Raw genomic sequence first — 26,156 nt, 5'->3', positions numbered from 1 at the left:
TATGACGTGTCGCACTGTTATTGGTTAGTACTCTTGCTTTGGTGTAACTTGTCAAAACAGCCCAACAGCATATCTCCTCGCACATTCGGGAAGGTTCTATTTGATTTTTATCTCGTAATTGAGTTTTCAATATAATAAATTTCATGTTGGAAAAGTTTTAAGTTTAAATTGAAAAAATATTTATATAGCTATTTAATTTTTAAAAACTATAATTTATTTTTTAAATTAAAAAAAACCCAATACAATCTCACACAAGCCCAAGATGGAGCCCAATTACTAGGTTTGGGTTTAATTTGGAATATACGAGGATATACTCTTTTGGATTTAATTTGAAAGCTTTATAATTTTTTTTTGTCAAAGATTTCAATAAAATTTGTATATGAAAATACCTAAAAATAAAAAATATATGTTTATTCAATATAATTATCCTTATATGTTTGTTTTTGTGTTGCGTACGTATCTTCATCAATTTTTTAAAATACATTAACATTGTAATTAAATTAATTCACAATAAATAAATAATAAATAAATAAATAAATATAAATTCTGTATTTTGGTGCGGGACGAGACAAGTCTAGAACTGAGGAGGATGTACGAATTTCATTTGATTGTTAACATTTATTAGCCTCATAAAATTTATCGTTTAAATAAATAGTAAGTATATTATGAGACGTAAATATGTTCATATTTAAAATAAAAAATAATATTTTTGATATAATAAATATTAAATTTTTAATAAAATATTTGTATTAAAAAATTGACCCGTGATACCGTTTTACAATAGTTTTTGTGTTAAATTAAATCTAAAGAATATACTGTATGGTATTTTAAATGCTAATAAATTTTTAAAAATTCATATCAAGAATAAATTTGTCATTAAATTTATATTAGCGAAGATAATAATTAGTAAAAGACATAAGATTGTAATCGTATCTATATGAAATTTAATTAAAGAATAAGTTTATTGTGATACGGCCTCACGAATTTTTATCTGTGAGACGGGTCAATCTTACCGATATTCACAATTAAAAGTAATACTCTCAACATAAAAAGTAATATTTTTCATGGATGATTCAAATAAGAGATTCGACCAATGAAATTGATCCGTGAGATCGTCTTACAAGAGTTTTTGTGTTAATTAAAAATGTATATTTTTTGTTATCAAATTTTGTAATATTTTTCATTTTTTATTTTTTATTTTTTTCCAATTATAAATTTTAAATTAATAAAAAATTTGGGAATTCTCAAATTTACAAAAATGAAATTTCAATTAATTTGAGAGAACCACACGAAATTCATTTCAAATCCTTTCCACCGTGAATCAATCATTTTATACACAACTATTCAGCTTTAGGTTTTCAAAATCTCTCTCTCGATCTGAAAAGTAGTGATACATTTAATCTATCACCTAATTGTTGATCAAACTCATGGCGGACGAGCAGGCGTCGGCGTCGGCAGCTGCAGCCGGCGGTGGTTCGGCGGCGACGCCGTTGTGTCACTCTGTCATACCTATAGCGAACAAGCTGCAGGATATATTTGCGCAAGTCGGAAGCCAGTCAATGATCGAATTGCCGCAGGTGGCGGTGGTCGGTAGCCAGAGCAGCGGCAAATCCAGTGTGTTGGAGGCGTTGGTGGGCCGTGATTTCCTGCCTCGTGGCAATGATATCTGCACTCGGCGCCCTCTTGTGCTGCAACTGCAGCAGACTAAGAGGAAGATAGATGGAGCGGACGAGGAGTGGGGGGAGTTCTTGCATTTGCCGGGGAAGAAGTTCTTTGATTTCAATGAAATCCGGAAGGAAATTCAGGTTTTTCTTCCATTAGCGTGTGGGGTTTTTTTTTATGGGGCGGTGTTTTTAAATTCGAAATCAATTACCGTCTCGTTTTATCAGATAATCTTTACGTGTATGCTTATATGTGCGAAAATGAAGTCGATAGCTAAATTCATATTTTTTAATTTCCGGAGGTTTAGACGGATGTTTGGAAAAAATAGTTTCTTTTTTGTCCATTCTCTATTTCTGAACTAATTGGTAAAATTATACTTTTCCGTCTATGTAGATATAATTATGGGGCTTTAAATCAGTATCTGCTCAGTGGGTTGGTGGTTTCGACTCTCTTTATTTCTAGGATGCAAATAGAAGACTTGCAAATTTTTTTCTTTCGTAAAGATCAATGTGAGCATTGGTTGTACAGTTGCTGCCTTTTTCTGCCTATTATTTTGGTCCATGGTGCCTGATCAATTCTTATCACGGTTTTTTTTGAGTGAACTCTTTGTTATGGTAGTTGATGGTTACATTGGTTATCAACTAGCTTCTGAAAACCAAAGATTTCAAAAGGGTTACTTATTTTAGTACCATGTTGACTTTTTTGCGAAAGATCTGGTCAGCATGCTTCATGGTTACCGCTGGGCAAACCATATCTTTATGCTATTCTCATTGCTTTGATTGCTATAATCTTACTTTCTTCTTCACTTATTTTCCTACACTTTTTTTCTTGTTGATTATTCTTGAATTTGACTGTTGAAATTTTATTTAGGCTGATACAGAGAGAGAGGCAGGAAAAAACAAGGGTGTTTCAGACAAACAAATTCGTTTAAAGATTTTTTCACCAAATGTTCTTGACATAACTCTTGTAGATCTACCAGGACTAACAAAAGTTCCTGTCGGTGACCAGCCGACTGATATTGAAGCTCGCATTAGAACTATGATAATGTCGTACATTAAAATTCCAAGTTGTTTGATACTGGCTGTATCGCCTGCAAATTCTGATCTAGCAAACTCAGATGCTCTTCAGATGGCTGGAATTGCTGATCCTGATGGTTGGTTCTGTTCTTAATCCATTAATTTTCAGAAAAAATTTATTACGAAAACTCATTTCTATAAACAGCAATATGCTCTGTTTTGGACTCTAAAACTAACTTGTGAAGTTTTTGCCTGCAGGTAATAGAACTATTGGTGTAATTACGAAGGTGAGGAATTTAAGTACCTAATTCTCGTGTAGTAGGCATTTTTTCTAACACATTGTTTTTTATGCTAACTTTGGTTCTTCAGTTGGATATTATGGACAGAGGTACCGATGCCCGCAACTTTTTGCTCGGAAAAGTGATTCCTCTTCAGCTTGGTTATGTAGGTGTTGTGAATCGTAGTCAAGAGGTAATACTTAAATTTCAGAAAGATGCATATGATACCTGCATATGATAGAGAACGCTACCTTGTAATTTGTTTAGCTGCTAAGCTTGAATTGTTTCTTTTCTGTTTAGTTATTAAAATGCTATTTTTCAGATCTTAAAATTTTAGTTGTTTGAACCTTTTAGACTGTCGGAAAGCTTTCAATCTGAAAGTTTTGCATCTTCTTATTATTAATTTTTTTAATGGTAATTAGTTTACAAATCTTTCGGCATTTGCTTGGTTGAGTCTTTTGACTATGGTTTGAAAAAATAATGCACGCTGTTTAAGACCCACTAGGAAGTGATTTTGTTGCTTAATGTTCTGATGACTTGATTGGTACCTCATTTTGACAGATGAGAATCGATGCTGTATGAAAAGTTCTCAATAATTTTCAATGCTTTTTCCTTGATGGAGTTGTTTTTATCATTAAGCAGGACATTCTCTTGAATCGGAGCATCAAGGATGCACTTATAGCAGAGGAGAAATTTTTTCGCAGCCGGCCAGTATGATCTTGATATTGTTATTGATAGTTTTAATTTCCCATTCATATCCGATCACTTGAATGGCTAATCTTCTTTGCAGGTATACAGTGATCTTGCCGATCGCTGTGGAGTTCCTCAGTTGGCCAAGAAGTTGAACCAGGTATATATGTTTGAGATTGAGCCTGACATTTGTCTTTCTGATCTATTTAATTTATTCACCTTGATCATCAAGTCGAGTTAAATAGCATTTCTAGTTAGTATTTTTGTGAAGCACATAGCTCCGTCAACATTTTGCGGTTTCTGGAGTAATTGTTTAGTCAACAACTCTACCTTGGCATAAAGTTTTTGTTGCCATTCTTTCCGTCTCACTACAATTGTATAGAAGATTTTTTACTGTGATAGGTGTACAATATAATCTTTCTCCTTGTTAAACAGATTCTTGTGCAGCATATTAAGGCAATTCTTCCAGGGTTGAAGGCACGCATAAGTGCTGCTCTTGTTTCTGTTGCAAAGGAGCATGCAAGCTATGGAGAGATTACTGAATCTAAGGTTTTTTTAAACTTGTCTACGTGTACTATTTTCTTTGTTTGCTACTCTCTGAACTTTTACTGACTTACAGGCTGGCCAGGGAGCACTATTGCTTAACATTCTTTCAAAATATTCTGATGGTATATTTCCTCTAATTATCTTGTTCAGACATTACTTTGGATATTAATTTTTACATATATTTGTTGACCTGCGAATGAATCAAGCCATTCGCGAGCAGTTTGGCGCGGGTTTTGCGTAGAGCTCATTTGTTGTTGATATCATTGGCTTATTTTGCAAAATAGCCGATCATGATTCATCAGTGTTCCTTATTTGAATCGTTTGGTATATGGAACAATAAATTTTTTGGATTGATAATTATAATTATAATGCAATAAATATATTGGTTACATAGCAGTTTCTCTTCTTTCAGCATTTGCCGTTGTGGTCTAATATTTAATTCAGCATGAGAAGTCCAAGCTTGTGTTGCCTTGATTCATTTTCAGCATCACCCGGCGTCTCATATTAATTGATTTCTGTTTTGTTTGAAACAGCATTTTCTTCTATGATAGAAGGAAAAAATGAAGAAATGTCAACATCCGAGTTGTCTGGTGGGGCTAGAATCCATTACATTTTCCAAAATATATTTGTGAAGTGCTTGGAGGTTTGTGCTCTTGATTATAGAATGTCGTGGAAATGCTTTGTAAAATATTGTACTGTAGGTCTGTTTTAAATATCTCACAAGTGTAAAATATTGTACTGAAGATCTGTTTTAAATCTCACTGGTGAAAAATTTAACACTGTTTTCTCAATATAATCCATCCTTTGGTTACTCTGTAGAACAAAGAGTTTTTCCTCACTGGGCAACTGTAAGTGTTTTGTTGGGTAAGAGAAAGGAAGATTATTGAGTGAACAAAGCCATGACAAATGTTGAGTTGCCCTGTGTTCTTTCCCGTGTGAGTTTAAAGTGGCATAATTCTAAAAGTTGAATACTGATGTCTTGACCAATGCTTGCTTGATCTTTTTAAGTTAAAAATATTTATTGTCGACTCTTCTCATGGCCAGTAATTTGTTGAGCTTTGGAATTCTTGAAGATTTTAAATTGATTGTTAGATTAAACTTTCTTTACGTTATCTCTTTCTGCAGGACGTAGATCCATGTGCAGATTTAACAGATGATGACATCCACACTGCCATTCAAAATGCAACGGGTCCCAAATCTGCATTGTTTGTGCCAGAAGTAAGTCTCAGCTGTGTATTTTTCGTTTTTCTAAAAAAAGAAAATCTAAGATAATTTATTTAGCATTCGACATTCCTCCTGACATTTTCTTGAAATAAATACAAACATGTAGGTTCCTTTTGAAGTTCTCATTCGGAGACAAATAGCTCGCCTGCTGGATCCAAGTCTTCAGTGTGCTAGATTTATTTATGATGAGCTAATCAAGGTGCTTGCTTTTATATATTATCATTGTTTATAGATGTGTTTTATTTTGCTAGGGATATTAACACTGTTTGTTTTTTCAGATGAGCCATCGATGTATGGTTAATGAATTGCAGCGTTTTCCAATTCTCAGAAAGCGCATGGACGAGGTGGTTGGAAATTTTTTGAGAGAAGGTCTTGAACCATCAGAGACAATGATAGGACACATTGTGGAAATGGAGGTAATAAGCAATTTTAAAGTTCCATAACTTGTTTCTTTTTTCCATATCATTTCTGAATCCTAAAAATATAGAACATTGGTTCTGCATAGCAATCTAGGAGCATTGAGATTTGAGAGCCAGATGTTTAAAAATATCAGTGTCTGCAGTGTTATAATTGCTTCTCGTTATCACTTTTATTATTGTTGCTATTATTATCTTTTGAACTTACAATTTCAGAATGCTTGCGTTTATATGATGAAACAATTCACAGTAATGTAGCATTCATTTCTTATTAAAGTGAAGACTGTGAAGTACATGCTTTTCCATTCTAGCCCCTTGTGTTCAATAACTTTAACGATCTACCTGTATCCAAACTGGCACAATTCATGCAAGGATTGTAGTATGCCAAGAAGCCAACATAAATTGTGTTTTATATGTGAAACCTGATCCCCCCTTATATTTTCCTCTGACACATATTTCAACTACCGTCCGCATATATACCTTGACTCTCTTTTCTTTTGCATCATTATAAAGTAGATAATGTATCTTTTGCCTTAAATTTCCTTGCAAATGTTTTTTATGGATTAAAAATTTTTTATTCTTGGATATTTTTGGATTGAGATTCTTTTTTTCCTGTTCTGTAGATGGATTACGTAAACACTTCCCATCCAAATTTTATTGGTGGAAATAAAGCTTTAGAGACCGCTTTGCAACAGAACAAGTCATCAAAGTTTGCTGCATCAGTTCCTAGGCAAAAGGTAAAAAGACGTGCACTTGCTGCACTTTGTAATTTATATTTCCATATGGGTTGTTAACAAGGGTATGCTCATCGATTCTTGATTTGCATTTATTAATTAGGATGCAGTAGAGTTAGATAAATCACAAAATTCAGAAAAAAATGTAAAGTCTCGTGCTATTATTGCTCGACAAGTGAATGGCATTGTTCCTGAGCTGGTAAGTTTGTTCGGCAATAGCCTCCAAGTTAAATCCTGAACTTTAATTTTTCCCAGTTATTCTGTGGATTAATCATGTTGATGTTCTTTCCATGGGCAAAAGGGCATTCGACCAGTTGCAGATGTTGAAAAAACTGCACCATCTGGTAATTCTTGTGACTTTTCTTTGTTAAAAATGATTATGATGCTACCATTAACTTTTGCCAGTATATTGCTCTTCCAAGAGGGAAAATGAAAAAATATTATTGGTTAAATTTTATTTCACCATGACCAATACATTGATATCAAATTAAATCAAGTAGTAAAACCTAATTGATCAAATTGACTGCTTGCTTGGTGAGAGTTTGACACACACCATCTGTTTATAATCACCCCAACTTGAAAGCACGTGATGACAGAAGAACTTAGACGTGATCTTCAATTCAACAAGAGTGGAAGAATTATTAAGCTGTAAAAACAAGTTTTTCCTCTCTAAAAGCAAGCTGTTGGCCACACGACCTTGTTCTTATGACTACGAAATATATGTCCAAATCTGAATCCTAAATTTAGCTATTTGAATGAGATCTGAGTCGATCTACCTTGAGCATACATTCTAAATCCTAAATTTAGCTATTTGAATGAGATCTGAGTCGCTCTACCAGTCTACCTTGAGCATACATTTACATTTATTTGCTCAAGTGCAATGGTTCTCGCATAGGAGAAGTTAATTACCACCTGAAAGACTTAATGTCAATTATTTGTTACCGACCAGTTAGCAATGCTGGTTCAACCTGGGGGATATCTTCGATCTTCGGTGGTCATGACAATCGAACGGCTGTTAAAGATAATTCTTCAACTAGCAAACCATTCAGTGGACATGTTATGAACTTGGAGCAGATCAATGGACATGTTATGAACTTGGAGCAGAGTTTTTCGATGATTCATTTGAGAGAGGTATGCGGTATTCTTTTTACTGAGCTACATTCTGCTTTTATTGCTTTATTTCGTCCTGCACGCCGTCCTAACATGTGTATTTCCTGTTCACTTAAAGCCCCCTGCTGTATTAAGGCCCTCAGAAGCTCATTCGGATCATGAGACTATTGAGATTGCTGTTACCAAGCTGTTGTTGAGGTCATATTATGACATTGTCCGGAAGAATATTGAGGATTCTGTACCGAAAGCAATCATGCATTTTCTGGTAATTTGTTTTTGTCATTTTCTTTCAATTCTCTTTCTTTACTTGATTCTTACATCCCATGGACATTCTCACTTAGGCATTTAGTGATGATTTCCTTATATGCAATAAAAAAGCAATCATATATGCCATTTGTTGTGATCCCAGGTTTGGATCATGTTATGAGAGGATCAATGTATTTTGGATAGGGTTTCAAAGCTCGTTTCGAGAGAACATAGTGATCTCACATTCACTATTTGATTTTAGATGTTTGGATTTATTCCTTGCAACAATAGCCATTTAAATACAAAGACGACATTTAATTTCCTAGCAAGAAATTGGCCGTGATTCCCCCGATCCAGTGGTAGAATGCATGCAATATTAAAAAAGGAAACTAAATAAAATCATTATATTGAATTCTTTATTTCCAAATCTTCCATCAGTTGATCCTTGATTTCAGCAGTTTGTCATTAATTCTTGCCTATTACATCTGCCTCTCCTTGGAAATCGTGCTTGATTCCAGAATCTTCCAAATTGTTGTTGCTCTCTTGCTATTCTGAAAAATTCTCCACCATTTCAAGAACAATTGTTATAGGAGTATCTCAAGGATTAAGCGCAAATGGCGGTAGTTCTTAATTTCTTTCCACTATAACTTTGGATGATCTCGTTACCATTTGGGGCACCAGGGTTCACCATCTCACTGAAAGTGGAAAGAGGCCAATCCTTTCTTGTCTTTCTCTTGTCCGTGTTGGTGTCAATTTTTTTTTCACATTGACTAAGATATCTCACCAGATCTGATTGACTATTGTACCGGGGAAAATCTAGCTTCAAATTTTTAGGTACTTTTGATTAGTCATCCTCGCTGTCTCGATGTCCTTCAGAACGCTGGTCACTGGGGCCCCGTTGATTGCTGCTGTCTTTGCCCCGATCTTCTTCGGTTATTCCAATCGCATAGCTGACTGACATTTTGATATCTCCTCCAATTGTTGAAGAAGAGCTTGCTGCCGTCTTTCATTGGCTGCCATGTCCTCTCGATACAACTTTACAAAAGCTTCTAATTGTGGTTTTAGTGCTTGGAATCCCCCATGACGACTGGTTCTGATACCAACTTGTTATGGTCTCAAGTTTGGATCATGTTATGAGATGATCAATGTATTTTAGATAGGTTTCGAGGCTCGTTTTGAGAGAATTTCGCTTTCTCAGATATTCTTATTCCTTGCAACAATAGCCATTTAAATACGTTGAATACAATTAATTTCCCTAGCGAGAAATCTGTCGTCATGGCTAGAATGCATGAATGCATGTAATATTAAAAAAGAAAACAAAATAAAATCCTTCTAATTAATTCCTTATTTCTGAATCTTCCAGCACTTTATCCTTGATTTCAGCAGTCTGTCCTTGATTCTTGCCCGTTACACCATTGTTTCTGACCAAATTCTAATCCCGACAAATCAGTTGTCCTATTTGTGTTTTGATGGTTAAAGCTGTTCAGTAATCTCTTGTTCTCTTTTTTTCTTGGGCAAATTTTTGTAGCAGTTGCTGCTGTTCAGATATTGACTTGTCCTCTTTGTGATTTTAAATTACATACATATTTGTTTAATAATTTTATTTATTGTTGTTATTGTAATGCAGGTAAACCACACCAAGCGGGAGCTGCACAATGTTTTCATCAAAAAGCTTTACAGGCATGTTATGTTTCTAAAAGCTTTGTGTATTTTTGTATGGTCAAAGAGATAAAAACCAAACAAGCAAAGTCAAATTGATATGTCAGCTTTCCTTTTTCAATCGATAGGTTATATCTGAAATCAGAATAATACACAGGCTAGCAGAGAGACACTTGCATGCCTTAGTTGGAAAAACTATGTCACTTCATTTCTGTCTCATCACGCTCTAGAATGAGTCAAAGGGATAGATATTACTACTACTTTCCTTTCCTTTCCCATCCATGTTTTACACAGAAGTTTTCTTAAATGTGTTCTTCTGTCCGAACAGAAAACTATTTCATTATCTTTTCACGGTAATTTTTATTGCTTGGCTTGAGTCTGTAAGTTGTAATCTGCATTGCTTCATCCTTCTCTCATTCTACTCGAGAACAAACAGAGGGATAGAAATTACTACTACAGCTTCCTTTCACATCCATGTTTTAAGTGAAGTTTTCTTAACCGTGTTCTTTGCATGGTATTATTTATTGATTGGATTGAGTTCAAGAGTTGTTCAATATATAACATTTTTTCCCTGTTTGTAAGGGTTTGAAGTGTCGATTATTATATTAGCTAAATACAGTTCATGCCTTTCATAGTTTCCTCAAATGCCTAAATTTGGATTTTTTGTAATTTTTTATGTTTTGGGCAGAGACAACTTGCTCGAAGAGATGTTACAGGAACCAGACGAGGTAGCCATGAAGAGAAAGCGTACCCGGGAGTCACTTCGGGTCCTGCAGCAAGCTTTCCGGGTTAGTGCCAGAATTTTAAGTGTTACAGGCATCCTTGTCGGCTTGTAGTACCTCAAGAGCTTACTCGAAATATTTGAATATTTCCTTCAGAAATGCCTGATCACGTTTTTATTCTCTCTTGCCCCGTTATGGGCTTATGGCCTTGTTTGCTTTTCTTTTCAATATTTGTGATGGTTGATAGCTTTATTTCGCATAGATTTTATGTTTCTTGGTGCATTGAACATTCTTGGTATGGAGTCTCATCCATTCAGAGCTACGTCAAGCAACAGTTCGACTTCTCACCAATCTTTGTTTAGAAAGTTAATGGCCGTTGAGTTATTAACATTTAACACAATTAAACCAGCCGTCACATCACTATTCATAATCATATTTATGTCGATCCTATATGTGCTGTGTTGTGTTTTATTAGACGATAGAATTCTGGTTTTTTCTCACTTCTCCTTTTCTGAATGTTAGACGTTGGATGAATTACCCCTTGAAGCTGAGTCAGTCGAAAGGGGATACAGCTTGAGTACTGACCCAACAGGCTTGCCAAGGATCCACGGGCTTCCCACCTCATCCTTTTATAACACTAGCAGTGGTTCCTCCGAATCATACTCCGCATCTCCCAAAAACCCGAAGTCACGAAAGTCATCGCATTCTGGGGAGCTCCACTCACCTTTTTATGGTAATACCGATTCCAATGGTGCTGGACGTAATTCTACTACTGGTCTATATCCATCAGTTGATATCTAGATTGGTGAAGAATTCAACTACCATTACCACATTCGTGTTACGCTTACGTGTCGTTATTCCTGAAAACATGTAAATTCCTATGTTTTTGCTTCCGGAACTTGATAAGTCGCATATCTTTCTATTAAATGAATACATAAGTGATGTTGACCATTTGTTTTCCGACCCATATAGTATTTTTTTTGTCCTAATGATGATCGGATTGTTATAAATGCAATTGTTAAACATGCCTCGATGAAATAGGAGATGTTGCTTCCCTCCTTATATTGTTTGTAGCAAATATTCATCCTTTTTTTTTGGTTTCCCGTGAGAAATTTACTTGTATGTAACTACTGTCATATCTTTTGCCTACTTTTCTCACTTTTATCAACTTGTAAATTGTATTCTTATAGCATGTTCTGATTTCTGTTGCTCTCCTTTCCTTTGTTTTTTCGTGCACAAATTATGATCTAAAAATATATGCATACTAAGGTTCTACCCATCAATACGATTTGATGTATTTATTTTTTCTTTTTCTTGTCCTAAAGGCTAAAAGCCACAATCGACTTTGGTCCATGGCATTTGAAAGGGTTTCGACTGAATGACTCTCGACTATATGGCCAACTAGAATAAGTAGAAAATCACTCCACTTGAAGATTGCTTTTTTGTGATCCTGGATTGGAACAGAAGGCATGCTTATCTAATTTTTTTAAGTTCTAGTTTCAATTGTCCTAAATCTTTTGACTGATTATCCACTCGATTCTAATGGCTTATTACATCAAATCCTTCCGAAAAGTATAAAAGATATAAAACCTTCTAAAAATCTTAATATACTAATATATCTACTAATTTTTTTTAAAAAAATATAAGCACATTTAACCCTTATTTTAAAAAGACTTGAGCATATTCACCCTATTTGACTGTTTGTAACAAGTTTTATGTCATTTTAAAAACACAAAGGTTTTAGATGCAATTTATTTTATACATGGGGTTTTTCATTTTTTCAGAATTTTAACAAGACGTACTTACGCAATTTTTCATAAGAATAATGCTAAAAATACAACGATCTTTTCATCGATAATATACACAAATATTTAATATACGTATTGCCGCTAAGCTAGTTTACCTGTACTTCACTTTCTTGCCGCACTTAACCAACTTAACTACCAAAAATTCATTAAAAAAAATCCTCATAATCCCTCTAATTTTGATTCGTCCTTCAAAATCCTCCGCCGATTTCTTCAAGAATACCACTCCCCCGCACAAACACCAAAAATTCATCAAAAAGACGAAAAGAGATAATTCTTTGCTTCTTCTCACAATCGACAATGCTCAGATATTTTCTTCTCCGTGCAGTTCATCGCCATCTCTTCGCCATTTGCATCTGTTCCCTCCTCTGTTATTCACTCTTGTCAGTCTTTCTCGTCACCATTCCAATCTTGCCCTCAGATTTTGCCACAGTAAATGCTCCCTTTCTTGTCCTTTGTCTTTTTACTTTAACCTTTTCAAATTATTTTCCGACTTTTTTTGGTGGGTTTCGTGATCAGACGCAGTGGAATGGTTCTGTAGAGATTGTTGAAGATGTTTATCACTCGGCGGATGTTTTTCGGAGAAATTACAACGAAATGGAGAGGAAGTTCAAGATTTATGCATACAGAGATGGAGATGAATATGATGATAGTACACCAAGAACGATTCACTGGAAGTATGCAAGTGAAAGTTATTTTTTCAAGAATATCAGAGAGNTTCATTTTCTTTGTTTCTTGTTTCTGAATAGTTGCCAGCGAAAAAACGCCATGCAAATTAAAGTTATATATACGTATTTATTTATTATTCTAAAGTGGATTCCATAGATTCTTCCTGTAAAGAAATAGTCAAATAATTACGATAATGTGGCGGGCTGAGGCGGAACACGGCGGCTGGGGTGTGGGTCCGGTGGTGGCATTGCTGTGTGTAGTAATGTTTTTAATATTTCTGCCGCTGGGGATGGGTCCGGCCCGATTCAGCCTCCATTTGCGATACTCCTCGTTTTCCCTGTGCTGATGGCTGCCATTTTCATATACCTTACTCTTACTTATGCGGCAATTGGTGATTACTAATTGCTGAATCGTAGCCTTTTATCTCCCTCTTCAAGTCTATTATTTATAGGATTAAATTGGCATATCATTGGATTGACGGTCTCTGCTACGCCAGGTATCCTCGTACCAGAAAATGGAATCATATGTCAAGGATTATGTTGAGGGCTTAATCCTCAAGTACCCGTACTGGAACAGAACACTCGGCTCCGACCACTTCTTCGTATCATGCCATGAATTCGACTTAGGAGCGACTCAAGGCGTTCATATGCTCGTCAAGAACTCCATACGAGCTGCCTGTTCTTCTAGTTATAGATATGGATTCATCCCACACAAAGATTTTGCAGTTCCTCAAATAAATCAGCCCTTTGCACAACCAGCTGGAGGATATGACTTACACAGGAGGTATTTATGGCGTTTCGAGCTCAATAATCTTAGCTACAGCGATGAAACACAAAATCTGAACTATGTATAGTTCCAAGTTTTGGGGTCCAATTATTAGTTGAAGCAATCACTTTCGAGAGATTATTGGATATGTTTTCATGACAATAATATATTAGATTTTGCGCTTGATTCGATTACGACCCAAAGTTCTTTGGCGACAATTTATCGATTAATTTCTTCTATCCAAAACATGTTGCATAGGCTGATGTTTGATAGTGTATCCGGCAGGACAATTCTTGGCTACTGGGAAGGCAAATGCAATTCGGATATAAGAAAGAAGCTGGTACATCTATGGGGAGAAGACGAAGAACTTGATTTTCAGAACCAAACAGTGCCTAAACTAAGTACAATTTACAAATTTTATAGTGCAAAATTCTGCATTTGTCCTGCCAGCTTAAGTCACACAAGTGCTCGAATCACTAGGGCGATTCATTATGGATGTGTTCCTGGTAAATCACATCATATTACTGTTGCATTTTTTTCCAAATCCTTTTTTGCTTCTATAATTTGATCTGGAGCCATTTTGCAGTAATCTTGGGAGATCACTTTGATTTGCCATTTGTTGACATTCTTGAATGGCGAAAGTTTGCTCTTCTTTTGAAAGAGGCAGATGTGTACACACTCAAGGACATTTTGAAGGCCAAAGCAGGTGCAGAATACAGAATGTTGCACAACAATCTACTCAAGGTCGGTAAGATAAAAATATGGAAAAAAAAAATCTATTTTAGACCCAAAAGTCATCTTGAATATTGCAACTACTTACCTTATTTTCTATGGATCAACAGGTGCAGAAACATTTCCAGTGGAATGCGCCCCCGGTAAAATTTGATGCATTCCATATGGTAATATATGATCTATGGTTGAGGAGGAACGTCGTTAAGTAATGAGCTCCACCAAGTTGTTACTCTGTTCTTACTCTTTTCTCCAAAGTGTAGTGTGAAATGACAAACCATACTTGGGATCGTTGTTATGGCAAACATGATGTAAAGAAGTCGACATCACGTACAAATTTTAAAGCTAATAAAGCAGAGGATTTAATACATTTCTGGTCTAACATTATGTTTGTTCTCCAGGAACAACAAATTTGTGAACAAGATTTTCATGCAACTTAAATAGGAAAAAGAAAAGGAAAAGGAAAAGGAAAAGGAAAGGCCTATATGTACTCTAGCTGATCCCGCATATCCAACTGATAGTACATGAAGTATATGTACAAGAAATTCTCATATTCAAACAAGTCGAAAGACGGTTAAAGTCTCACTCCATTCATCAGCATCTAATTCATCACAACTGGCAGAGTAATTTCTTAATCACCTTTAAGCGTTCAACACTGTCTTTTCTGCGTTGGAAGTAATTGCATTAGCAGCAGGGATAATGGTATCTGCACCGTGAGCTTCACCATTGCTCTGTGCATGAAAATGAAAGTGTACACTAAGAAAACATAAAACTCTTCACATGAAATTTAGGAGAATAAATGAAAGAAAGAATATGTGGCTTTCATCACAGATATGAGAAACTTTTCAATTCTTTCATCGCAGATATGATAAACTTTTAAATTTAAATAGTGACGTACAATTTCAACAGCATCCATAAAATGTGGCTGCACGGCAACAATTGGAACTTTTGAAAGGTCTCTTAGTACTCCCTGCAACAGCAAAAGCTTCAATATGAGTAATTTAGAGAGAAGTAATTGCATCGATTCAACAATAAGAAAATTTAGAATGGACTAGACGTGGTATCATTGAATTTTATCCACATACAATAATTTCTTTGGACTTCATGAAACGAGGTTTTATTGCTTTCTTGTATTTGAAGTGTTTTTCCATATAAAAAGGTCAAAATGATCTTAATGTAAAAACTGACTCGCAAGTAGCAAAGAGCAGAATCTGGGTTCAAACGCACACGAGGGAGGGCAACTTTCTTCAGCTGGTAATGTTAAATAGAGATAACCGGACTAAAAATGGAAATGATGAAATTTCAGGAATTTTTGTAAAAAATAGTAGAGAGAGAACACTTTCAAAGTTATAACAGAATTTAGAAATATCCTTTCAGAAGTCATTTTAGCAGTCAAGCACTTCACTAAAATGGATCATATAAAACTCTTATGCATGAACTCATCAATGCCAATAGCACCAAACAAAGAATTTATTGCATGCGTATAAATAACTTAAAAAAGGCAAAACAAAGACTAACACAATCAGATAGGTGTTATTACCACAGTAAGTGTTCTCGATAATGAACAAATATAAGCACTGAATTTAAATAACTAGTTGAATGACTAATTTGAATATCAAGTTTTTGTTGTGAAAGTTGGTTTGTTTAAAACGAACGAGTACATATACATATGATAATTTTTATTTGGATATGGCGTCGACATTTACTAAAAGTGGCATTCACAACACGCAGATAAAGTTCCACATTAGAAAAATCAAACTCATGGTCGATCTGAACAACATTCAGTTAGAAATACTAAACCAGTGATATACAAAACCTTGTTGGCCCACTTGAGACCACATGCATTGCACAGTGTCCTTGGTCCATCTGGTCCACGTCTCATCATAGGAGTGGACTTCGAATTAATCCCACAATGCCTACATCTGCTATAGGCAAGGAAATCCAATGACACTTAAAAATCCATTAACGAACTAGAACATAGATCAATACATCTCCACTGTGACTCAATGTAATTATTTACCTGCTATGTCAAAATAACAAGAAAAAAAAGGAAGAGGACAACGAGGCTTAACAGATAACAGAACCACAAAAGTGAAAAAATTACACTCACAAGGTCTCCCGTTCTTCTTGGCCAGCATCAAAATCTGCAGTCGATGAACCGGGTTCCTCAGAAACTGACTTGGATGATGTAAACTGACCTTTCTTGCGCTGCATCCTGGAAGATTTCATAATATATGTACTATATAAAGATGCAGAATTAAAATCAGTATGTCAATGAGTTGTGCTAGCCATTGATTTTTAAATATGATAATTATGAATTTAGGATTGACATGATTTGCTACCAGTTTCTTAACACCAATCTTATGCCAAATCCAAACATTATGATTTGAAGATATTGATCCTGAAACCATCATAAAGTATGTCTCGATGTAGAATCTCTCTTGTTACGTAAGAATAGCAAGCTGCTTAATCTCGTAGAACATAAGCGCACGCTGTTTAATTAGTCAAACTAATTTACTACATATAGTATGTTTTAGGACTAGCCAGGCCTTATTCAAGGTCCTTCAAAGACGATTGCTAACATCTTGAATATCGAGTGAAAACTTTAGTGTGACATGTTTTTAAGTCCATAGTGACAACACCAATATCACATTATATCAATTTGATAAACCATGGTCCATAATTGAGCACACTTCAACCCAGCATAAAGAAAACAAAAAACTTATGTTGAATGGAACACAAAGGTTACACTAAACTTATCCATTAAAACAATAAATGGTAGTATACATTCTTCCCCTCTCAAAAAAATTGAGAACTACAGTGGGATGTCTCACAAGCACAGTCACACCTAATGCTTAAATGTTCACTGAATCAGGTGATTTATACACATTACATCAAAAAAATAATACACTTTGAAAGACTTATTTTATGCAAATCACAAAAAAAAAACAATCAGAATAAAAGCTTGACAAACTGAAGCTAAACTACAATATAGGCTGCTATCCATAAAAATTTAGCATACCAGACTTTCCAATGAGTCAAGAAGCAGAAATAAGAGACTGAATATGAGAACAATAACAAATCACCCATCATTACTGGACATTCTCTGATAGTTATATTACCTGAGAGCAACTTCCTTGCGCACAATATAGCGAATCTTCTTATCAAAGCATCTTTCTTTTCTCTTTTCTCTGAAACGGTTCAAAGAAGCAACCCTTTGTGGTTGACTCGACCTTCCGGCTTGTTCAGCCAAGCCCTATTGAGGCAAATGGAAAAGTCTTAACAGGTGTAAATTCATGCCATGTCAAGATATTTCAGTACTCGAAAATCAAATTAATTCATCCACACCCTATGGTTTGGAGGAGTCATCCCAGGCGTAGGAATAACAGTGGGTACTTCATAGCCGCCCAACAGTAACAGTACTGCCTGAACCTGAACATAAATGAAGGGGAGGAAAACCCTTAAATTGTCACAGACAAGCTAAGCACAAGGCAACTAAAGATAAAAAACCTAAAACCGTGACCTCATGTCACACTACAATGTCAATGAACCATAATAACCTACATTCACTTCAGATTCTCGAGTTGACCTATGAAAAATCAAAGATGAATACTTACATTCTGTATGAGAAAAAAAATCTTACACCATACATCATCTCATCTCTCTGACTAGTTAAGCTTTATTCTACAGTTAATTCAACACACAATCAGGCAAAAACCAAAGAGACTAGCGAATCACACCACCCACGTATAGAAATGAAGGTTCCAAAGCAACAAATTTCCAACAGCAAAGTTAATTTCAAACACGATAAACTAAATTCCCTAACTTCTAAGTCAAAAATCCATGCAATTAACAAACGAAAAACAGAATGAGGGGCAAAATACCTTCTCCGGCGTAACGGAGTCGAAAACATAAACTTCCCCCTGAAACGAAAGCGTAAGCTGGTCCGCACCAACATCCCCACCAGCAGACGCCACGACCGGGGCCAAACCCGAATCGTAGAGCGCGTGAGGGCCAACCACCTCCACGCCGTCCATGACCCCACCTCCAGCGGAATCATGGAGCGCGTGCGGCGAGTGGGGGGCGTCGTAACCGATCTGAGATGGGGGAATCTGTCCTATGGAGTCTCCATTGGAGCACTGAACGACATCTTCTTTCTCGTCCTTGCCGCCGCGAGTTGTTCCATGCTTCTGGAGGAGTTGTACGTTGGCGCTGTTCATGGAGGAATGTGGCTGTCCGTACATGGGATGTGGAGATTTGACGATATGGGGTGTCCAAGTCTATTGCAAGTCCCTCGGAGGAAGGGCTTTTGTGCAATTTTAGTGCAAATCTACGGCCCCATTTTACTAATTAAATGCCAATTAACCCCCACAAATCTTCAAATAGAACAAACACCTTTGGTTCTGTACTAATTAACAATTTGAACCGCCTCGCCTCTCTCAATATATATATATATATTATATAAGTACCATGGAAATGGGCCAAGCCAGCAGCCCTTAAGAGTACCAAACCAATCCCTTCCCCCACCCTGTACGAGTATAAGAGACACGCGGCGGCGTCTACGAATTCAGAATACAGTGAAATACCATTTCTTTACCAGCTGGCGCAAGTAAAGTGGTTGTCTTTCTTTTTATATTATACAATAATTATAATATACATAAAGTTGTTCATGTTCTTATCTCGCTGATTCGAGTTTCCCACTAACAAATCTGCTCGAGGATTGCAGAAAATTCCGCCGACCATTCAAACCAATAGCAGTGTTTTCGGGAGGACCACGATGGACGGAGAGAGTTCGCTCGTGGGTCACCGCAACGATGGACATTCGTCCGCCCGGTCACGGTCAAGGGGGCCGGACCTATTCTTGATTACCTGTCGGGGCTTCGGCGTCGTTACTGCGCTGGCTGCTATTTTCTGCATTGCGATTAACGTCATCTCCGCCATTCAGTCCTTCAGGAACGGAAACGACGTGAGTTTAAGAATTTTCTTCATTTTTTGCGGACTTTGGGCATGCTTGCTTCTTTTTTTTCTTTTTTCTTTGTGTTCAGATATTTGATGGCATTTTCCGGTGTTACGCGGTGGTTATAGCTATATTTGTGGTTATTGCGGAGACCGAGTGGGAATTCTTTCTAAACTTCTCCAAGGTTTGCACCGTTTACTCATCTTTTCTCACTCTATGTTTTTGACCTAGAAACAGGGCTGTAAAATCTTGAATATAATTTCTAATGTAAAATATTATAAGATAGTTCAAGAAATTTGAGCATAAATTCAGGCATGAAATCATGTAGGCATTTTGAGAAGAGGGTCCCCTGCAATTACATCTTACTGCTAGTTTTCCAGTTCAGTTTTTTTCTCTCCTTCCAGTGAATTCGTGTACCCAACTGTTCATGGATGATATAAATTTTTCTTAGAAGAAAACTAGAAATGCTAAACGACTTCCCTAAGCGTTTATTTCTGTCACCGGTGTATATAGCTTTTTGATAAACCTAGCCCAGAAAAATTGAAAGATGGTCCCATGCTATGGACGAATCCACAAGTCGAGGGGGGTGATTGGTGAAGGTTGCAATTTTAGAAAATTTACAAATAAAAATTTGGCACCTATCGGTTCTGGCCCTGACGGTATCACCTTCAAAAGCAAGAAAAAAATTTCATTTGCTTCAAATAGGTCGATGGTGATGGAAATGTTTCATAGTTTGAGATTGAGAATCCAGATGCTTCTGAAGTAATAAATAAAACAAAGATTAATCTGATGGGATGTGATTAAAAATTTGAAGCCTGTATCTGTAAAGACCCTGTCTTGGCCACAGTCTTACCATGTTTAAAGATTTAAATGTTATTTTGTGAGATTGATATCCATACAATGCGATGAGAGGGTAAATGTATTAAGTATTCATCATAATGTTGCAGGTTCTGCAGTATTGGGTTGGCAGAGGAATGCTGCAGATCTTGTAAGTGTACACCGGGGAAAATAATGCATGCATATTTCTAAAAGCATGAATCTTAATTTTTTCATAGAGTGAATTTATACTAGTGACATAGCTTTCGAAAACCGTTCTATCCCTTGCCGTCCAAAAGAAATACTCTGCAAGACAGCCGTAGATTATCATCATGCTCATATTGATAGGTAAATATTAATGCTTACTAGATTAAATGTGTATGGGTGCACAGTTAGACAAAGCTATTTCTTGTTTTATAACACAAATAGCAGTCAGTCACGCGTTGAGCACGCAAAATAATAGTCAAAACACAGCTTTATGTGGGATATTTTGATATTTTAAAATTTAAATTGAATAAAATATAAAATTTTCTGATGAGAGAAGTTGTGGTTGGAAATAAATTAAAGTAAATAGGAATCGGAAAATAAAAAAGGTGAGATGAGAAGAACAGGAAAAGGTGAAAATGCCTCACCGAGAGACCGCTAAGGTGGTCTTCCATTGTAACGCTAGATTGCTGTTGTTGCGTATATTGGATAATGGGTCAAATGGAATATAACTGCATCTATTTATTTTTAGAGACCCTGTACGTATACATACAGCATCTTTACACCTATGGTGTCGCTGAGCTTAATTATTTTATTTGGGCAATTCCAGTGTTGCAGTAATGACCAGAGCGTACCCTGAGCATTTACGGAACCATCAAGAACTTTTTATTCTCCAGAGCATAGCATCCTACTTGCTCCTTGGATGTGGTGTTATTTATGTTATATCCGTAAGTTCAAGAAATCATGTACCTACTAGTTGATATGGTATTACTTGTTAGGCTCATTGCATCAGTTGCGTATGCATAATCAATTCAGGGCACAAATAGCTTCTTACATAAATCCGTTTGTGTTAGGGGATATTTTGCCTGGGTATGCTCAAACGCACTCACCAAAAAAGCCATGTGTCACGAGACCAAGCGATAAAGGATCTCGAGGTAATCCCCTGAGTTGCCTTACTAAAGTTTAGCTGTTAAGATACTTGCTTGAACGATAAAATTAGCATATAGTATTCTCATTTTTTTAGTAATCTCATTCAGCATTTAACTGTTCTTGAGATCCAAGTTTTAAAAAGTAACAAGGGTCTGTAGTTGTTCCAAATCAGAGTTCATAGCTTTTGAAAGATTCGATGATTCCAAACCCTTCAACTCTATTTGTTATTCTTTTAACGCTTCCTACTTTGGATTGGATCTTGTTGTATCTGTTCCATGTTTGAAGAATCACATAATAAATATGATGAAATGGCAATGACAGAAACTCCAGCGTCGTAGAGAAGAGCTTGAGGCGTTATTGCTTGAAGATCAAGCATGAAAAACCAGATTGCCACAAAGTTAATGTTGAGCTTTGTAAATCACGTCATCTCGATATGTTACAATTAAAAGAATTAGTTTGCCAGGAGTTGTTATTTCACTATTTGTTTGGATCCCAGATTGCATTCTGTTGTATAGTTTGTGAAATTTTAGCTCTGTTCAGTTTGTGGTTCTCTGTTTTTATCTCTGTTTAGGAACAATTCCTGTTGTATTCATTTGATCTGTTTGTTTGGTGTTGTTACTTGGAGTGAAAAACAGCAAAAATAATTTCTTGAATTTCTGTCCAATATTATCATCAAGTGTATGTTCTATTATTGGTATTTGTGTGTTAGAAGGTCTTTCTTTAAGCACCAAGAAGTATCATCATGTTCTGATTGAAAAAATAATCGAAACTAAATTGACATTTTTTCATGTTCAAAATAGATCACGAGTCAATTGAAATCTCGAAAAAAGAATTTTTTACGGGCTCAATTTCAGTTGAAAATAATTAACGATGGCCTTTCGTTTCTGATGAACTTGATTCCTGCGTAGAAATTGATATATTGGGAGAGATGTTCAAAAGCACACGTTCTTATCAAAGATCAGACACCTATATTTTCCGACTAAATTCCACTATGTCTTGGCTTCAGAAACATACAAGGGAGATATAATTCAGACATCCACAAGCCAAAGGAACACTGTTTTTTTTAATAATGCGTCACAAATTGGTGGATATCCGAATTCAAATCTAAAATGATCTGAGTTGATATACTTCTAATAGGACGGAAAAATTACGAGTGGCCTTTCGTTTCTGATGAACTTGATTTCTGCCAAAAATTACACCACCTTTGCTTGCTCTTCTCCAATGACACCTTGCTTTGAGAAAAGTTAGAGAGCCCCTGTCTAAAAGCTCCTAGATTCACGCCATTGCCCACCAAGATGCTTGTAACACCCATTTTAGAAACCTATCGAGTCACAGAGAGAAACAGCCAATAACAGCAGTGGAATCATACATTTTGTACGGGGGGGTGTAAACCCAAAACTCGAAAAAGTTAGGGGCAGCAAAAACTTCCTAGTATAGTGCATTTGCAAAAATAATTTTCCAGAATCTCTTCTTGTAAGCCGTTGAATAAATAACACAACTGGAGAAGATATCTCACCGTATCTATGTTGCGATCCTCATCATCAAAAAAAAGCATTTCATTATATGGAATGCCTGTCTTCCGATGGATTTTCTGAAAGTGGTCGGTTTTGTGGGTCCAGCTGGAAAATATCTCCTGGAATTTTAAAAATATTCAGTACATGTCTCCTTGCTAACAATATACGAAAAGTCTTCATTTGGCAATGCATGATACATCTCAAACACTAGAACTGCCAAAATTTAATTTGAATACATACAAGGATTGGCAAGTAGCTCAACTAATCACATCTTAACATCAAATCCCCATTTGAGAGCAATGTGAAATTTACATTCATGTTTCTAGGACAAGTCGAGATTAACACAAAAATTGACATTTCACACCTTATATCTTGCATCTTAATGGTCAAACTCCCACATTTTCGTTTGCTGAATTGAACCAAAAATTTTCATTAAAAATAAAAAACCGACCAAATTTTATGCTAGTTTTGATTGGGGTATAGAAAAGTCAAAGATATCTCCATGCATACAAAAAACTAAGCCATGAGACATGTTGTTTTAATATTGTTGGCAATGTCATTATTCTCTACACAAGCCTCTTATAATGGAGGAGCATATTCTCTTTTCACAGTACTTATTTTGAAGAGAAAAATCATGGGATGCTATTATCATGGGATGCTATTGACATAAAAAACTCGGTACACAACAAAATAAAATATTTAGCTCACCTGAGAAACAAACATTGATTTTACCCCTAATTTCTCAAGGAAAGTGTTCGCTATATCAGGAGTAGGCGACCTTGATGCAATAGCAATATCAACACCTTTCTCCTCAAGAGCATTCAATATGCCTTTGGCATGAGGATATAATGATGGCATCTCGCGTTTAGAAAGACATTCACTGAAATAAATCAACATATTAGATTAGCACACCAATGTTCTCAAGAAACTAAAAAGGCAAGCCTGTAATTCAGGATAAGACAATTAAAGCATATACATCAGTCACAGCCACCAAAAAAGTAAATTGATCAGAATAATTAAAAAAAAAAAAAGCAATCTAGTTATCCATCTGTTTGCTAATTAACATACCACCATGACTATAAGTGTCAACAAATCAAATTAAACTATTGAAGTAAAATGGTTATGTCGTTGCTGATATAAAATCCCAAAAACTCAGTTCGAATCCAGTTGTATGAAGACAACCATTAACCAACAGAGTAACAATCACCATCATTTCTCAGCCAGAAGCGTTTCGAAATCGGTGTCAATTTCCATTAAGAAGTTCATTTCAATTAGTTTCTGTGGTAAATTGGACACGTTAACACAAAAGAAAAGATCAAAAATTTGAAATTCTTACGCAAAGTATCGCATAACTTAATCAACCTGACGATAGTTCCTTTTAAAGGGATTCATAAAAACAGAAAATACAGCAACATCCATACTTGTACCACCTTCGATCTTCAGCATCCCACGCAATATAGACACAGCAGCGGGAATTTCCCAGATTTTTTTTTTTTTTTTTTGCAAATTGAGCCAAAAAATACACTAATACGGATGTCTTTCACATATTCGAAGAAGAGAAAATTTCAATCGGCAAAAATCAAAATGCATCAGCAGAAAAAAAAATTCATAAAAATAACACGGGAAAAGAGGTAGAAAAGGAGAAAAATACCAGTAGAAAGGCCAGAGGGTATAATCTAGATCGAAAACAACAAGACGCGGGAGAGCTTGAAACAATCCGAGGATCTCCATTGCTTCATTCTTCACCCCATCGTCTCCCATGATTCCCTCTGTTGATGATTTTGAGTCCACGCGGTCTATTTTGGAATTTATACAGAAACTTTTCCCTGGATTCTTCAAATTACTTTTGCCTCCCCATAATTTATCACTTCTTACAAATTCAACCCAAAAAAATATTTTTATGGTAATTTAAAATATAACTTTTATTTGACCAAAATTTTGATACAAGATTATTTTCAATCTATCTAGTTCAACTTATACTTGTTCAAAATAATTATTTTACAATTCCATCAAATATCTATTTATTAATATATATTTACATGATATTTCATATAATAATTTATAAAAAAATTAATACTTTTTTACAATTATTTATAACATAAACTAAATTAATTAAAATATTTATAAATACTTTAAGATATCTATAATTAAAATCAAACTTATTTTACAAGAATTAAGAAAAATTGCGGCCACAAGTGCTAATGAACATAAGTAGAATAAAGAAAGTAGAAAATTATAAAATATAAAAAATATATCACAATGATTTTACCATACTTTATTTGGGTAATTTATAAATGTAAAAGTCATATAACTTTTATTTAAATATATAATTTTTGGCTAATAACCACAAGTAAAATAAATAGATTAGAAAATTATAAATTCTAAAAAATATATATCACAATGATCTTTTATTATGTTTTATTCGGGTAATTTATAAATGTATACCCAAAAAATGTTGGTGGCAAAAAATATTTTTGTAAACACATAAGTTATAGCTAACATCACAAACAAATAAATTACATATTAAAAAATTGAAAACTCTAAAAAATGCATATAACAATGATATTTTGTCATGTTTTATTCAAGTAATTTATAAATATAAACCACAAAAAAATTGATTGATTCATCTCACGAATAAAGATTCGTGAAACTGTATCATAAGAGACATACTTTAGTTAAATATGTGGAGAAAATATAATTTAATTTAGTGACTAGAATTAATATCATAGAATTGTATTATTGTCAAGTGAATTCATGTATTTGTAAGAAATAGGCGCTAATATAATACTATATTATATGTTTTATCAACCTTGTTGATTTACCAAAATTTATATAAAATGTAAGCTAAAAAATAAAAATAAAATAAAACTCAGATTTTGAAATTCATGTGGCAATTTTGCCTATCAAAGACCTTTTATATTAAGAATATTGTCATATTATCTCACATATATATATTTATGAGATGTATCAACTCAATCAATAACTACAATTAAAAGTAATATTTTTGACATAAAATAATATTTTTTATGGGTTGAATCGAATCGAAAATTTATCTCACAAAATTAATCTGTGAAACGATCTCACACGAGTTTTTGTGCTGGCAACAAAGAAGCCAGAAAATTGTCATCAACTTTGATGCTAGTTGTACAATCGAGCATATAAAGTATTACTCAAATTTATAATTTATCTAACAATATATTTTAAATATTTTAATTCGCAATCAATATCTTTTTTTCAAGAGAAACTATAATCATTGTCTTCCAATATTATCTATATAAACCTACCATTTGAAGTTACTTTTTTAAAGAGAGACTACAATCATTGTCTTCCGATATAATCTATCAAAACCTACCATTTGAAGAAGCACGTCAAAAACTCTTATGAGAATATCTCACATGTCAATTTTATGATATAAATTTTGTACCCGACTAGATTCAGTATATATATACCCACTCTTGAAGAGA

The 26,156-nt window shown here is 35.0% G+C and overlaps 5 protein-coding genes across 8 annotated transcripts; 3 read left to right on the top strand and 2 right to left on the bottom strand.

Annotated features, from left to right (window-relative positions):
* The first annotated feature begins 1,304 nt into the window (after positions 1-1,304).
* LOC140984320 (dynamin-related protein 3A-like) lies at positions 1,305-11,363 on the top strand. The gene is made up of 20 exons (XM_073451636.1): positions 1,305-1,805; positions 2,533-2,815; positions 2,937-2,965; positions 3,048-3,149; positions 3,599-3,667; positions 3,747-3,806; positions 4,082-4,195; positions 4,266-4,314; positions 4,726-4,835; positions 5,318-5,410; positions 5,523-5,615; positions 5,695-5,832; positions 6,456-6,569; positions 6,670-6,765; positions 6,868-6,910; positions 7,516-7,697; positions 7,795-7,941; positions 9,550-9,602; positions 10,270-10,369; positions 10,826-11,363. Exons 1-20 carry the CDS (start codon positions 1,428-1,430, stop codon positions 11,102-11,104), a joined length of 2,532 nt encoding a protein of 843 aa, XP_073307737.1. The 5' UTR covers positions 1,305-1,427; the 3' UTR covers positions 11,105-11,363.
* Positions 11,364-12,330: 967 nt separating this feature from the next.
* Positions 12,331-15,002, top strand: LOC140984642 (probable glycosyltransferase At5g20260). The gene is made up of 5 exons (XM_073452193.1): positions 12,331-12,888; positions 13,274-13,560; positions 13,828-14,048; positions 14,129-14,286; positions 14,385-15,002. The coding sequence occupies exons 1-5, from the start codon at positions 12,409-12,411 to the stop codon at positions 14,481-14,483; spliced, it is 1,245 nt and encodes a 414-aa protein (XP_073308294.1). The 5' UTR covers positions 12,331-12,408; the 3' UTR covers positions 14,484-15,002.
* LOC140984384 (GATA transcription factor 24-like) lies at positions 14,584-18,601 on the bottom strand. Of its 4 annotated transcripts, none has more exons than XM_073451765.1 (7): positions 18,156-18,601; positions 17,620-17,703; positions 17,394-17,527; positions 16,382-16,510; positions 16,088-16,196; positions 15,170-15,241; positions 14,584-15,002 (listed from the first exon to the last, which is right to left on the bottom strand). In XM_073451765.1, exons 1-7 carry the CDS (start codon positions 18,513-18,515, stop codon positions 14,913-14,915), a joined length of 978 nt encoding a protein of 325 aa, XP_073307866.1. In that variant the 5' UTR covers positions 18,516-18,601; the 3' UTR covers positions 14,584-14,912. The 4 variants fall into 4 exon arrangements, with proteins under 4 accessions (XP_073307866.1, XP_073307868.1, XP_073307869.1 ...); XM_073451767.1 differs by having other exon boundaries at positions 16,088-16,193; positions 18,156-18,600; XM_073451768.1 differs by having other exon boundaries at positions 16,382-16,486; positions 18,156-18,600.
* Positions 18,602-18,750: 149 nt separating this feature from the next.
* On the top strand, positions 18,751-21,831 carry LOC140984386 (uncharacterized). Its single transcript, XM_073451770.1, has 7 exons — positions 18,751-18,880; positions 18,998-19,237; positions 19,317-19,412; positions 20,176-20,216; positions 20,859-20,976; positions 21,103-21,183; positions 21,500-21,831. Exons 2-7 carry the CDS (start codon positions 19,049-19,051, stop codon positions 21,554-21,556), a joined length of 582 nt encoding a protein of 193 aa, XP_073307871.1. The 5' UTR covers positions 18,751-18,880; positions 18,998-19,048; the 3' UTR covers positions 21,557-21,831.
* A 278-nt stretch (positions 21,832-22,109) lies between these two features.
* On the bottom strand, positions 22,110-24,503 carry LOC140984089 (uncharacterized). Its single transcript, XM_073451271.1, has 4 exons — positions 24,344-24,503; positions 23,401-23,572; positions 22,695-22,811; positions 22,110-22,499 (listed from the first exon to the last, which is right to left on the bottom strand). Exons 1-4 carry the CDS (start codon positions 24,451-24,453, stop codon positions 22,326-22,328), a joined length of 573 nt encoding a protein of 190 aa, XP_073307372.1. The 5' UTR covers positions 24,454-24,503; the 3' UTR covers positions 22,110-22,325.
* Positions 24,504-26,156: the final 1,653 nt, after the last annotated feature.

Source organism: Primulina huaijiensis, chromosome 9 (assembly GCF_012295235.1).
Source record: "Primulina huaijiensis isolate GDHJ02 chromosome 9, ASM1229523v2, whole genome shotgun sequence".
NCBI lineage: Eukaryota > Viridiplantae > Streptophyta > Magnoliopsida > Lamiales > Gesneriaceae > Primulina > Primulina huaijiensis.
This window is presented reverse-complemented; position numbering and strand designations above follow the sequence as displayed.

Bases quoted from the DNA above. Each gene is read 5' to 3' on its own strand.
- LOC140984089 (XM_073451271.1), bottom strand. From the start codon at position 24,453: ATGGGAGACGATGGGGTGAAGAATGAAGCAATGGAGATCCTCGGATTG. The intron at 23,573-24,343 runs GTATTTTTCTCC...GATTTATTTCAG, and splicing joins ACCCTCTGGCCTTTCTACTG to TGAATGTCTTTCTAAACGCG. The intron at 22,812-23,400 runs GTGAGCTAAATA...TTAAAATTCCAG, and splicing joins AATCAATGTTTGTTTCTCAG to GAGATATTTTCCAGCTGGAC.
- LOC140984320 (XM_073451636.1), top strand. From the start codon at position 1,428: ATGGCGGACGAGCAGGCGTCGGCGTCGGCAGCTGCAGCCGGCGGTGGT. The intron at 3,668-3,746 runs GTATGATCTTGA...TCTTCTTTGCAG, and splicing joins AATTTTTTCGCAGCCGGCCA to GTATACAGTGATCTTGCCGA. The intron at 9,603-10,269 runs GCATGTTATGTT...TGTTTTGGGCAG, and splicing joins TTCATCAAAAAGCTTTACAG to AGACAACTTGCTCGAAGAGA.
- LOC140984386 (XM_073451770.1), top strand. From the start codon at position 19,049: ATGGACGGAGAGAGTTCGCTCGTGGGTCACCGCAACGATGGACATTCG. The intron at 19,238-19,316 runs GTGAGTTTAAGA...CTTTGTGTTCAG, and splicing joins CCTTCAGGAACGGAAACGAC to ATATTTGATGGCATTTTCCG. The intron at 19,413-20,175 runs GTTTGCACCGTT...ATAATGTTGCAG, and splicing joins TCTTTCTAAACTTCTCCAAG to GTTCTGCAGTATTGGGTTGG.
- LOC140984384 (XM_073451765.1), bottom strand. From the start codon at position 18,515: ATGTACGGACAGCCACATTCCTCCATGAACAGCGCCAACGTACAACTC. The intron at 17,528-17,619 runs GTGTGGATGAAT...TTGCCTCAATAG, and splicing joins TGACTCCTCCAAACCATAGG to GGCTTGGCTGAACAAGCCGG. The intron at 15,003-15,169 runs GTACGTCACTAT...TTTCATGCACAG, and splicing joins TTATGGATGCTGTTGAAATT to AGCAATGGTGAAGCTCACGG.